General features: G+C 27.9%; 1 protein-coding gene across 2 annotated transcripts; it reads right to left on the reverse strand.

Annotated features, from left to right (window-relative positions):
* Positions 1-9,322: 9,322 nt before the first annotated feature.
* Positions 9,323-12,542, reverse strand: LOC114165840. 2 transcript variants are annotated; one of them, XM_028050438.1, is made up of 4 exons: positions 12,285-12,542; positions 11,601-11,813; positions 10,432-10,590; positions 9,323-9,732 (listed from the first exon to the last, which is right to left on the reverse strand). In XM_028050438.1, exons 1-4 carry the CDS (start codon positions 12,288-12,290, stop codon positions 9,679-9,681), a joined length of 432 nt encoding a protein of 143 aa, XP_027906239.1. In that variant the 5' UTR covers positions 12,291-12,542; the 3' UTR covers positions 9,323-9,678. The 2 variants fall into 2 exon arrangements, with proteins under 2 accessions (XP_027906239.1, XP_027906240.1); XM_028050439.1 differs by lacking the exon at positions 9,323-9,732 and adding an exon at positions 9,759-9,882.
* Positions 12,543-13,847: the final 1,305 nt, after the last annotated feature.

The raw sequence follows: 13,847 nt of genomic DNA on the forward strand, positions 1-13,847 counted from the left end.
ATCCTTTATTTAAGGATAGATGGATCACTAAATTTATGAGTCATTACATGTTACTCATCCTTTGTTATGTTTTTAATAATTTCATTTATTAAACCATATGTTGCTCAACCAATTCGATATTTCTATAGTAATTAATGACATTTTTCAACTTTATCCTACATTGTGCTTTATAATGTGTTTTTATGCATCTCAATTCAAATTAATTTTAATTGTAGGTGTTTTTAATAGTGTGGGCAATGATGAATTATTGATGTAATAAATCAATCACCAACTTATGGAACAAGATACATATAAGTTTAGGAAAATTATTTTTTAATAAAGTTTTGTTAACATTTTTGATAATACACATGTGGTCATATTTCAATGGATAAAAGAAATATTTGATGTGACTTGAAAAGAAAAGAGAAAAGTTTGATGTGTGTTGAAAAACAAACTTTGTCACACTTCGTAAAAAAAATTGTCAAAGTATTATAATTCATATGTTTATGTCACAAGTTTGCAAGGATGACTATAGTAAAAGACCAAACATTATGAACATGATAGCGAGTCAAATGTGAAACTATTTACTTTTGGAATAGCATGTTAAAAGATGAGATTTTGTATTGTTGGATTGAAACAAACTAAAATACGTGTTCCTTATTTGACAGTTATTACTACCGATTTTATATCATTAACAAATCTAAAGCTATACTTACATGTGTTTCATTTTATAAATATTTTGATATATTATCAAATAATAGTCATATCTCTAGGATTTTACAAAATGGACAAAGGATTTGAATATAAATGTCTCGGGTCTGAAATCGAAGACAAATTGTTAAAATAACTACGGCCAAAAATCCTTTCCTACACCGGTAATTGATCCAAGCAGTTAATGAGACAAGAATTGATAATAGGGTCGATGATAGTTATGCAACTCAAATATACACAAAGATTATTGAATGTTGTAAGAGTGTGAGTTGAGTGTCATAACAAAAAATATGTAGAAAAAAAAATGAAGGTCATGAGGCGTTTTTCTTCCACATCTTTGTATCTTTGTGTGAACCATTCATTGAAGTTATGAGTGAAACGGATTGATAGTTTAGCTTTCAATTATTTGTAATGTGCAATGAAACTTTAACATTTAGTTTTTTATGTATGTTTATGCTCATTGATTAGTTTGTCTATGTATGTTTATATAAATTGATATGATTGTAATTTGTGCCTAAATAATTGTACATTCACATAGTTGAGGAGATATTTTCTTATTTTTTCTTGTCTTTTATATTGTAAATATATGTTTTCGGGAGAATGATGTTCTAGTGATTTATAGATTTAAAATAAAATATATGTATGTATGATTGAATTATATTATATCATAATGAAGGAAAAACAAAATATTTTTGTAGCTCCAAAAAATTGGTATTTTCTTTTTCTCATGGCCATTCATTTTCACCTAAACTTGTGTCCTTTTGAATTGTTTGAGCGTGATTTAAGAGATGGACATAAAATAGCACATGAAACATAAACACACAGTTGTGATGTACTAATTTGAAGAGATGGCTCACGTGAGTCTCTTAACTTTTTCTTATTGAGATTTTGCCATAACACCAAATAGCAAGAAAACAAATAAAGCTACAAATCATTAATGGCAAGACCCCCCTAAAGTAATTGGCAGTAGTTTAATTGACCTCATTGGATCATTTTTGTATTATTGTTGTTGTGGTTAAAATACATTTTTTTGTTCTAATTTTTATTGAGTTTTATTAAATAAGTTCTAATTTTGTTTTTGTATTTAAATAGGTCTTAATTTTTGTTAATTTTATTCAATTTTTAGGTCCTGTTTTACTAAAATCATTTAAATCATTAATGGTCATTAATAGTAACTGCCACATGTTACTTTCTCTTTTTAATTTTTAATTTTTTTTAAATGTCCACGTGTCAATCCAGCAGCGTGCCACTTGTTTTATATTCAGTTTGGTTTCTATATTTGTTATTTTTGTTCAATTTAGTCTCAATTTTGGTTAAAATTGTCCAATTTTGGTTAAAATTGTCCAATTTTGTCCCGTCAAAGATGAGACCAAATTTAATTTTTGTATAAAAATTATAATGATGTGAATTTTAATATATTGTATAAAAATATTTATTTAAAAGTGTGAATTTTAGTATAAAAATGAAATTTGGTTTAAATTTGGAGAAAGATAAAATTGGTTCATGTTAACAAAAATTGGGATTAAATTGAACAAAAATCACGAATATATGGACCAAATTGAATATAAAACATTGACAACTCTAACACATGGACATTTAAAAAAAAAGTAAAAAAAAAACACGAAGTGACACGTGACAGTCACGGTTCAGGGCCGTTAATGATTTAAACAGTGTTAGAAAAAATGACTTAATTGAATAAAATTGACGAAAATTAAGACTTATTTGAGCACAAAAACAAAAAACAAAATTAGAACTGATTTGACAAAACTTGACAAAAATTGGGATAAAAAGTATTTTAACCTGTTGTTGATTCTTTACTTAAGGTTTAATAAGTTATTTACTTCGAATATCTCCAATATTTTGAATGTTTTAGTCACTATATTTAAAAATTATTCATTAAAATAATACATGCTTTAATAAATATTTTTAATTAATTTTTATAATTACATAGTAAAAGCTCTTATAATTTTTCATCAACATACACTACAACTCATAAAGATTCATTGAAACAAAAACAGGTTAAAAGATATTAATTCATGGAGATTACTGAGACATACAAATTATTATTTTGTAGAGTGTGAATAAACTAATTGCATTACATGTTTGTTTTTTTCACAAAAAACAAAAAAAGGTAAACCTTCAATTTAGGAGATGGGGTGGACCAAAGCAAGTGTGAGAATGTGAGTGTTCTCAAAGATAAAGGCAATATTTTTCTCAAATCCAAGTTGGTGGTGTGCAGTGTTTGGCTTCTTCACGGAAAATTCTCAATCCACTTTTTTTTTTTCAGATTAATAGTCTTTATCATTTTCAAAAAATGGGTATTTTTTTTTCTTTTGATTAACCTCCTACTTTTAAACTCATAAACTTTTCTCTCTTTATAAACTTGATATATGTTAAAAAATAAAATTTAAACTTAATTCTACGTTACAAGATTAGATTTATATTTTATGAATTAATTTTAATTTTAATTGATATAAAGTTTGCAAAACTTTTTCACTTTTCTTATGGTAGATTTTAAACGACCGTAATATTATATAAAAGATTCGGTATAACTCAGTATTATAAAATTAATTTATAAAATAAGATTTGAAAAATGATATTATAACTCTCATTTATTTAATTCATTTCATTTATTGTCTGAGATAATTTAGTGTAAATTATTGATTTTTTCAAAAAAAAGTGATATATTAATAAATTATATACACTAAATCGTATCAAAAAAATAAAGGATTAAAATAAAAAATGAAAGTCATATTATATATTTCAATAAAATTTATATTTACTTATATACTCCATCTTTATAACAAGGAAAAAATAGAAGTATTATAATATATTATTTTGTTTAGCAAAAGGCAATGAGTGAATGACAGAGGATAGGGTTGTGGGAGTTAGTAAAGGGAAGATTTTGGCATTAAATAATTGGGAGTTAGCTCAATACTTTGCTGTTTTTGCTTCTGCTCCTCACAACACTCAGAATCATCAATTAGGTCCACTTATGAATCATACCTTAATACTGCAAAAACACTGAAATTTTCAATTTTTCAATTGCACACTGAATCACAATGGGACCTTCCAACACATGCTTCATTTTATCACATTCATCATTAAACATGTGATTACCACTTTCTTATTCAACACGATTTCATTGTAATTTTGTCTATTTAACTTTTATTACGGAATAATTCATACCATCTCTGATCATTTTTTTTAGTTATCCTATGATTCAATTTTTCATCAAAAAGTTACTCAAACTAAACAAAAAAAGTCATATATAATTCAGATTTAATTTTATATAAAATCTGAATCAAATCAAAGCATGATTAAATATCCGTTTCCAATAATGCTGACTAAATTTCACAAATATTTTTTAAACAAAAAGTTATTTCAATCAATACACTATAAACCTAATGATATACTGTTGATTACGATTAGAATGTATTATTAAACTCAATTACTTATAAAAATAAAAATATTTTTTTTTCAGCAACATTTTTAGTTCACATTTGATTTGATTAATAGTATATGTTTAGTGATACTACTACAATAGCTATTGGGCCTCATGTGAATAGTGATGGACTAACTGATGGAATAAGAATGGACCAAAACTTATATCCCCATCAAATTTATTTTCCATCTCACGTCAAAAGTTTTTGGAAAATATTTTTCGAGATGATCTATTTTCAAAAAAAAAAAAATTCCCAAATTATTTATTGTATTCCAAAAAATAAATTCCGATAGTTGTAGGGTGTCAAAAGAATTTTGTTACGGTGCACAAAGTTATTCCCTATGATTTATATGTTTATATAATGTAAATAAGGCGGGTTTTTGTTACACCTCCATATATTTCTTTTTGAATTTTCAAATAAGAATCTTTTTCCTTTTTTTAAACATGATTTTCAGATTATGAAATTCGGAGTTTTTTTTTTTTAAACATATTTTGTTTTTGGACTGCATAATCTAAGCTATATTCTTAGAGAAAAATTATTTTGGATTACATATTTTTGGATTGCGCGATCCTAAAAGGAGTAAAATAAGAATTCTTTTATATATAGTATTGCAGAAAAAAAAAACATATGAAGTTGAATGAAGAAATATATGGAGGTGTAGAAAATAATGTTTTTAATAACCACCAAAAATTTCCTAAGAGTATGGAAAAAAATGAAATATTTTTTTAAAGTAAAATTTTCATATTATTATTCTAAAAATATTTTTATTTTAAACTAATTTTAGTATATTAAAAAAATTCTTTCAAATATTATGAACATTTTATCCGGATAATTGTGAATAGTTCCCTTTATCAAACCTCCAATGATAATCTAACTGTTGTAAATGAATAACCAGTCCGATCCAACGATGAATTTGCAGTTGTAATATGAAATCTATTGTTATGTATTTTCAATAAGGCTAAAATTTTCTTGTCCTCTTATTCATATGAAAAATTAAATTAAACTCGTAATTCTTAATTAGTGTAATTAAATTTTCTGATTTTAAAAATGATTTGACTAAGTTTTTTTTTAGATTGATGTTACCATCGTGTTTGTACATTTTATGTATCAATTTGTAGTATCTTTATGTTGCAAAAATAAGATTCAGATTTGAGAAGGGAAAGAAGAAGAATAGGGATTTTGCGAAAATGAATATTTTGCAAAGGGGATTTATGCAAAGGGGAAAAAAAGAATAAGTATTTTGCAAAGTGGGTCAGTGCCAGCCCTGTTCAATCTTTCAACTCTTTTTTTGATATCAAGCTAGCCCGACCTGACTCAATTTTTACGAGCCAGAAGCAGGGAGAGTCTAAATGGGTCAGGTTGGCCCGTTTTGACACATTGACTTGAAAGACCCTACAAGAAGCATTTCTTAACACTCTTCCTCCAATCCAAGACATCCTCCTCCTGTTATCAAGTTGTCCGAGATATGTTAGGACGAAATGTCTCCAAAGTCTCGGGTGAGGGAGTGCCTACAAAGACATTCTGATGCTCAAGTCAAGTATGTGTATAAGATAATAATAAATGCTAGAATGAATATGTAATAATTACCTTATAAACAATGTTATTTATAGTGGTTTCATAGGCTTTTACGTGGTTGGGCCTAAGTCATCTAGGCATTTACCTCTCTTAAGTTGTTTAGGGTTTTTCTAATCCATCTTATGTTTTAATCTCCTTACCAACTATGTTTGATCCTCATTTGTTCCTTTAAGTGGGGTTATTATGTGTTATTGTCCTAATTGAGTCTAAGATAGTCCTCAATCACATATGATACAATTTGGGTGATTCCATACAATGCCAACATCATTATTATTGTTATAGTTATCAAACTTGTGAGTTAATTCGTAACTCATACGAGTTTACCTACTCACTCATGGCTTCCAAGTCAACTCGCAAGTAAACTCATTTTTTAAGCGAAAATCGGTATACTCATTCAAACTTGCGAGTTTGTAAGCGAATTGGCGAGTTCGACGGGTTAAATCTAAAACGACTTGCATGACATACTTTTTGAAGAAAACTCATCAAATTAGGGTTTCAAATTAAGCCCCTTCTTCTTCCTCCTTCTAAACTTGCTCTATCAAAACACTGCAAGCCCCCTCTTGCACTCTCTTCCTGCTCAATATTATCATCGCTCGTTGTCGCGATTATTCGCCGTTTGCATCGCTCACCGTTACGACTTACAGTTCTTCAGTTCGAAAGCTGAGATATGTGGGAGGAAAGTGTGGTGGGTGGTATGCTAGTTTTAGGATAGAAGATACGAGAGCTAATATAATATATTATTTATAAATTAATTTTTAATTGATTTTTATGATTAGGAATTAAATTTTAAATTTTAAATTTTAATTAGGATTAGAAATTATTTAATAATTATGTAATATGTTTTTTAGTTTTGTACTTGAAAATTTAAATTAAAGATCAATTTAAAGTATGTCTAAAAATAGACCACAATAAATTAAAAGCAATCTAAGTGTATTTTTGTAATTGTATTCTTTCATGTAAAGTAATTTTTACAAGTTTACGATTCGAGCTTATAGGTCGAATTTATGAAGTTCTCGCAAGTTTAAGTAAACTTTTAGAATTTGATATAAGAATGATTTTTGTAAATTGGAACAATCTTCAAATCAAATAAATTTGAAATAATTGAGTGTTCCCCATTCATCTCAATCCCTAAATTGATACAATGCAATAAGTTGGTTCTTCCTCGTAAAAGAGGATCTTTAATTTATGTTGTTTACTTGTTTTCTAATGTTCCTTGTGTAAGGAGTCTCCAAACATGGTCCTAGTTTACCTTTTCATTTTCTAGGGTTAGGTTTATGTATCTGATATAACTCTAACGGAGTAATAATATATATTAGTTTGTACCTAGTGCTTTTCAAAAAAGTTGGATTGTTGGAGTGAGAACTAAAATTAGATGCCTAAATGAATCAAAAGGCAGCACCCATCACAAACATTGGTTCATGTTTATGGACAAATCATTGACCTCTAAATAATTTTGATTGGTTTCACATGTACTAGTATATTTTTTCTTGATGTCTTGCTATTAAGGATAATGTTGTAATAACAATTAGGGATAATGTCATAAGACTTGATAAAAGATCCAAAGTGAAAATGGTATCATGAAGATAGTCTAATAATAAGGTCTTAAAAGAATTATCTATTACATATTAAAAAAACATATACTACTAAAATTACTATTTTATCTTTTTTTTTTATTAATAAGTGGCACAAAAATTAATTTTTTCGTTATTTTAAAACTTTAATTCTTTTATAAAAGATTGTACTGAAAACTTTGTTTTTAACAAGGCCTGGCTAATGGGGATAAGGCCTCGTTACCATTTCAGAAATCAATTCCTAGACTGTTTCTTTCTGTACCTCCATAATTTCTTGCATTATTTTCATTCCGAAATTCCAATTTTATTCTTTAGTTTAGGGTTTTCATTTTAAGTTTTGGAATGTACAATCTAAAGGCATTTCGGAATGTATAATCTAGAATACGGTTTTTGTATTTCGGAATAAAAAATACATTTTAAATTACATAGTATGAAATATATTTTTAGGAAAAAGAAGGTGAAAAAGAGTAAAAGAGGTTGGTGGAGGAAGATATGATGGTGAAGAGTGGAAAGAGAGGCCAGTGAATTAAAATGTATGGAGATGCATAATCAAGAATAAATTTGAGGTTTCATTAAGAATCAAGCAAAACAAATTACTTTAGTTTTATTTTTACAAAACAATAAATATAGACCCTTGCGATCAGCCTAGTGATATTATTAATAATATTAGAGTGAAAAACTAATATCAAATCACCAATATAATAAATTCAGTGATATTTTAAATTTTCAATATATATATATATATATATATATATATATATATATATATATATATATATATAAGAGAAATAGAGTTTAAAGCCAAAAGTAATTATAATAGAATTATTTTTAATAATATTATCTTTTCTCTCAATATTTAATGAATCTAGTCAGTAATATACGCTTTGGCTATTCAATTTAAAAGAGGGAAAAAAAAGAGAGGAAAAGAATAGCTCTCCTAACCTATTTTTGATGTATGCATGTCTACTTAGATAAGTTGACCCAAAAAACAAATCACTAAAATAGTCTTGTCGCTTGTAATATAAATTTATTTTTAAAATAATTTTAATAGACATTATAATAATTAGACTCATAAAATTACTAATGATATAATAATTAATATTAAATGATAAATATAGAGTGAAAGACTCCATAAAAAAAAATACTAAAACTAACATACATTATTTCACTCCAAAAGAAAATCAAAATCCTGTTGGTAAAATAAAATTTTAATAGAAAGATGAAAGTAAAAAATTTTGTCTTTAATTTTATTAATAGTTAGAAAAATTTGTCGATAATTATTAATGATCATATATTATTGATGACCATAATTTTTGCCAATTACTATATTTTGATTATTCTTTTTTCAATTTGATAAAAAATTTACTTCTATTTTAACGATAGATTTTTAAATGTAATTACATGTTTTATCCAACTAGAAAGATATAGCTCAGTCGGTAGAATTTCGATCTTATAATTGGATAATTGTACGGACAATAATAATAGGATCTTATACTTGAATTAGTGACTCACTTTTTTTATATAATGAAAAATTAAAACTCAAAACGAGATAACAAAAGTTTTAACATATGATTACTAAAACATTCGATTATCAACAAATTTTACTGACAAATTAGTTATCAATAATAATATTTAATAATGACAAAAATTTTAAATTATTAATAAATTTTACTATCAAAAATATTTATTAATAATAAATATTTTAAAATCCATCAATAAAATCAATTTTTCCAACAAATTTTTATTTATCAATAAAATCTCATATAAATACGAAATTTCTTATAATACCTACACGTACATACACACCTTGTATTCAATAATAATAATAATAATCATTTCTTTTCAACTGACATTATTTTGATTTAGCCATAACCTCAAAACAAGATGATATCAAATCCCATTTCCATCAACCCTAGACTCAAAAGAGAAAATGAAAATTGCCTTTAATTGAATTAATAACCTAACAACATCTTCAGATACAAAACTTCAATTTCAGTGTGGGCCTTTGGCATTTCTCATAACTCTGAATAAAGAACCTACTAAGACAAATCAATGAAATGAATATCCAACATTTAGGAATATATCTGACAGGAACAAAAAAAAAGCTATCTTTAAACTTCTGGTTCAGAGTTTTTACAACCAAAGTTCAAGACCTATCATCAATGATTTCACCCAAAAGTACATAGAAAAAGACAAACTAAAACACCCCAACATAAGCCAAACGGTAAAAACCAAAGAATAACTAAACAACAAACATCTTGCCACAATAATCATGTGACTATATATAATAATGGTGAAATCTTCTTGGTCCCTTTTGGATTAAATATCATCCAATCAAGTATCTGTTCTCTATTTCACTTGTATTTACATTGGCTCCTCTCAACTTTCCTTCAATCTCAGGCAATGCATGTTGGTATCAAACAGCTTCGAAAGAAGCACAACCCTCTCTTCTGCACTCAACAAAAGCATAAAGTGAGATAACAATTACAAAAAGGCAATTTGTCAAACACATTAAATGCAGAACGAAAAGGTTTTAGTCACTATGAAAGTAAAGTTCAACAAGAATGTGAGCTTAGTTGAGAGAAACACAACCCTCTCTTCTGCATTAAGGAAAAGCAAAAGATACAATAAGATAAAAATTAGAAAGAAAGCTTGTTAACACTTTTGCTAAAGATGCAAAAGGAAAAGGTTTGAATATGCAATGCAATGAGTTTGTGACATTATGAAAGTAAAGATCAACAAAGATGTGAGCTTAGTGGAAAAGAAACACAACCCTTTTATCTTCTGCATTAAACAAAAGCAGAAGATACTATGAAATGAAAATTAGAAAGGGAAGCTTGTTGAAACTTTGGCTAAAGATGCAAAAGGAAAAGGTTTGAATATGCAATGAGTTTTTGACATTATGAAAGTAAAGCTCAACAAAGATGTGAGCTTAGTGGACAAGAAACACAACCCTTTATTACATCTTCTGCATTATTCAACAAAAGCAAAAGGTTAAATAACAATAACAAAAGGAAATTTGTCAAAACTTTTGCTAAAGATGCAATAGGAAAAGGTTTTGAATATGCAATGAATATGAAAGCAATAAAGCTCAACCAAAACGTAATGTTAGTGGAGAAGAAAAGTTAAAAGGGTTAAAGAATTAAGACCTTCCTGGTTTTGGCATAAAGTAGCTCTGGTGAGATCTTGTACAAGTCTTCATCCACAGGCTTTGGTTTTGGTCTTGAAATTGGACTAGGTAGCTCCTTCACATTACTCACCCAATTCTGCTTTTTTGCTTCTTTTTCATGCTGGCAACGTACCTTTTCCTGCAATGTCAGCAACAAATTAAGAACCCCATCAGAAGAAAAAAAAAGTTACCTTTGAAGTAAGATGAATGTTTACTCTGCATTGTATGATTCATTACTCATCATTACATTGGAAATTTCATCTTTGATTACTTTACTACCTTGCTATGACACCAATGGATCCCATTGTCTGTGGTTTTAGTGACCAATTGACATGGACAACAAAGCCTAAAGTTGCACCTATTGCACTAAGTTCTTTATAATCATACTTTATTACAAAAGTATTAATTTAAAACTGTTAATCATTGACAGATACACAACTTCACCAGCAATCTGTGTGCTATTGAAAAAGTTTATGTGACAAAAATTTCTCACCCTGTGGCATGAATCATGAGTGTCATTTACTATAGTAGGGCCCACAATAAAGTGTGTCTACATAGTATAAAGAAATGTCACAGAGAAAGAAGAAGACAAAGTTGTTTTGTTTTTCAACACTCATGGTCTAACCCTGTCATATGCTTGAAACATTGGAACTTCGTTTTCTAGTCATTAATTTTCACCTTCTTTTGATGCACCAACCTTGGTTTAACGAATTGAAAATACAACACCCTTTATCATGATCAAGCACAAGATAACATAAAAAATGATCAAAAGACAATGAACTGTTGAACTAATTTGTGCCTTTAATAATGTGCACACAGGTTAATTATAGAACAACACTTAGTGTCACTTTAATCACTTTAATAATCTCCTATTAACGTGAATGACTCATACCAGTAATGATTAACTTATATTCTAGCAGAAAAAACAAAACCCTTGTTTCTGTACAAGAAATTTTCATTCTTTTCAGCTAACCAGAAACAAGTAGTGTTAAGCCAACACAGAGTGTAGAAGAAATATGCAGATTCACCACTAACTATCAAAAACTCATGCATCACTCACTAAGAAGTTTATCCTAAAAAAAAAACACTAAGGAAAAATTCAGAGAAAGAAGAACTTAGAACTTAGAAGCATATTGAACATACACATACCCTTCTACGAGGAACAACAATCATAGCAGGTGTGACAACATCATTTTCATACAAGTCCCCAGTAACATAGAGGTCTCTGTCTTCAGACTCAGAATAACTGTATCTTAATAAACCAGCTTGTCTTGCAGACTCAAAGCACTGAGTGAAGGGAAGATTATCATTCCAATCCCAGCTCCCAAATGCTGGCACATGATGCCTCTTGTAGTAATATTCCTACACAAGAATCAACACATCAGCAACAAAAATCACTCTTGGTATCACAAGAAAAATAGTCACAATGTTTTAAAAACGTATACATAGTTGTTCAGTCACTTGCATCAGTTTTTTTTTTTTTTTATAGTATCAGTAACCCCAAAACATCATGGTTAAATAAACAAGTAGCATAACAAAATATAACACTACGCTTGATTTTCTGACTCTGGTTTTTCTCTCAGTTTAGAGAGAGTAACTTCAGTTCCATATTACTGATTACCCTTTAAAGAATACATTAACAAGTTCAAATTTTGACTTAAAACTCAGTTTCCATATATAAGTTTAAGAACTTGAATCAAAACATACACCAAGTGAGAATAACATAGATAACAAAATCATCAATAAACTCAAACATGAAAGTAAAAAAAAACAAGTAGCATAACACAACATGAGTAGAACAATAGCAGTATAATACAAAGACTCATGACTTACTTCCATTGCAGCTACACAAAGTGTTTGTGAGGTGAAAGAGTGTGTTGAGTGATGACTGAACAAGGAAAAAGGGTTTATGGTTGAGGCTCTCAGAGTTGGAGGTGAAGGATTTAAAAAGAGAAGAATGTGTGATGTGTTTGTGTGAGAGAAAGAGAGAGAGAGAGAGAGAGAGAGAGAGAGAGAGAGAGAGAGAGAGAGAGAGAGAGAGAGAGAGAGAGAGAGAGAGAGAGAGAGAGAGAGAGAGAGAGAGAAGGTAGAAAAAGTGAAGTTGACAGGGTATGGAGAATGAAAGCAAAGTGAGGTAAAAAGAAGAGAAGGGAGATAAAGAAGTTTCACAGTGAGAAACAGAGGGACAAAGAGGTGAGGGTATGAGAAAACAATGAGTAAGGTGAAAATTGAAAGGGTTATGTGTTGCTTCTTTTGTTTGCTTCTGTGTAATATCCCAAGACAATGTCACAGAAAAAGGCTCCTCATAAACAATGTTAAAGGTGCAAATTTTTTTATTTAAAATATTATTTATTTTCTTGTTCTAGTTTCTAAGGATTTAAATTTTTCATGTATTTTATATATGTCAAGCTTTTTTATTCAGGCATGTCATAGATTCAGTACTTTAGAGTAGCCTTTTTACCTGTGTTGGAGCTAAGACTTGAAATAAAAACAAAAGTGCTCTACCATGCATGAACTACTCTAAAAAAGGATTACAATTTGTTTTAAACTAACAAAAATTAATTAAAATTCAAAAATTTGGTTTTATATGTCAATTTTTTTAATTTTAATTAAAAAAATAGCGTTATCTGTCGAAAGTCTCACATCAACTACAAGAGATAAGCCAATTTCATAATATATAAGTGAAGTGTAAAACTTATCTTATAAGTCGATTTTGTGAAATTGAATTAGACTTAAAGTTCGCTTATGATATTATCATCTTTCAAACTATGTGTTCTCTACTTCTCAAGACATGGATCATGTTAAATGTATATTTGTTTTCAGCAATTTTTTGTTTATCAAAATCAAGACATGAGTTTTATAATTTTCTATGCACTTGATTTTATGCAGAAAAAATAAATATTATGAATCCATCAAGTTTACTATTAGCTTATTTTTATAATACGAATATATAGATGTAAAGCATAACACTTAAAAGTCAACTTTAACCTAACTAAAATTTATTTCCAATTAACTATATCATTTTTTATTAATATAAAGAAACACTAGAATTGACTTCATTTCAAACGCACACATAATCTCATCAATACATTATTGACATAAGATGGATTCTTGTTAAATAAATAAATAAATTTATTTATTTATTTATTTATATCACAACATATATTTAAGTTAAAGTCAATGTGTACTATTTTTAATTTTACTTGTTTTATTGAAATTTAAAAAGAAAACTCTAATTTTATAACTTTTTCCTTTATCAAAATAAATTTAAAAAGATAAACATAGAAAGTAGTACCAGAATTTGAAGTAAAAAATTATATTAAAATATGTAAGTTGATTGGAATCCAAGAATGTGTGAAAGTGAAGTATTGAAGTGTATTCTCTTTTTGTTTGGAG

The sequence above is a fragment of the Vigna unguiculata genome, chromosome 10 (assembly GCF_004118075.2).
Source record: "Vigna unguiculata cultivar IT97K-499-35 chromosome 10, ASM411807v1, whole genome shotgun sequence".
Lineage (NCBI taxonomy): Eukaryota > Viridiplantae > Streptophyta > Magnoliopsida > Fabales > Fabaceae > Vigna > Vigna unguiculata.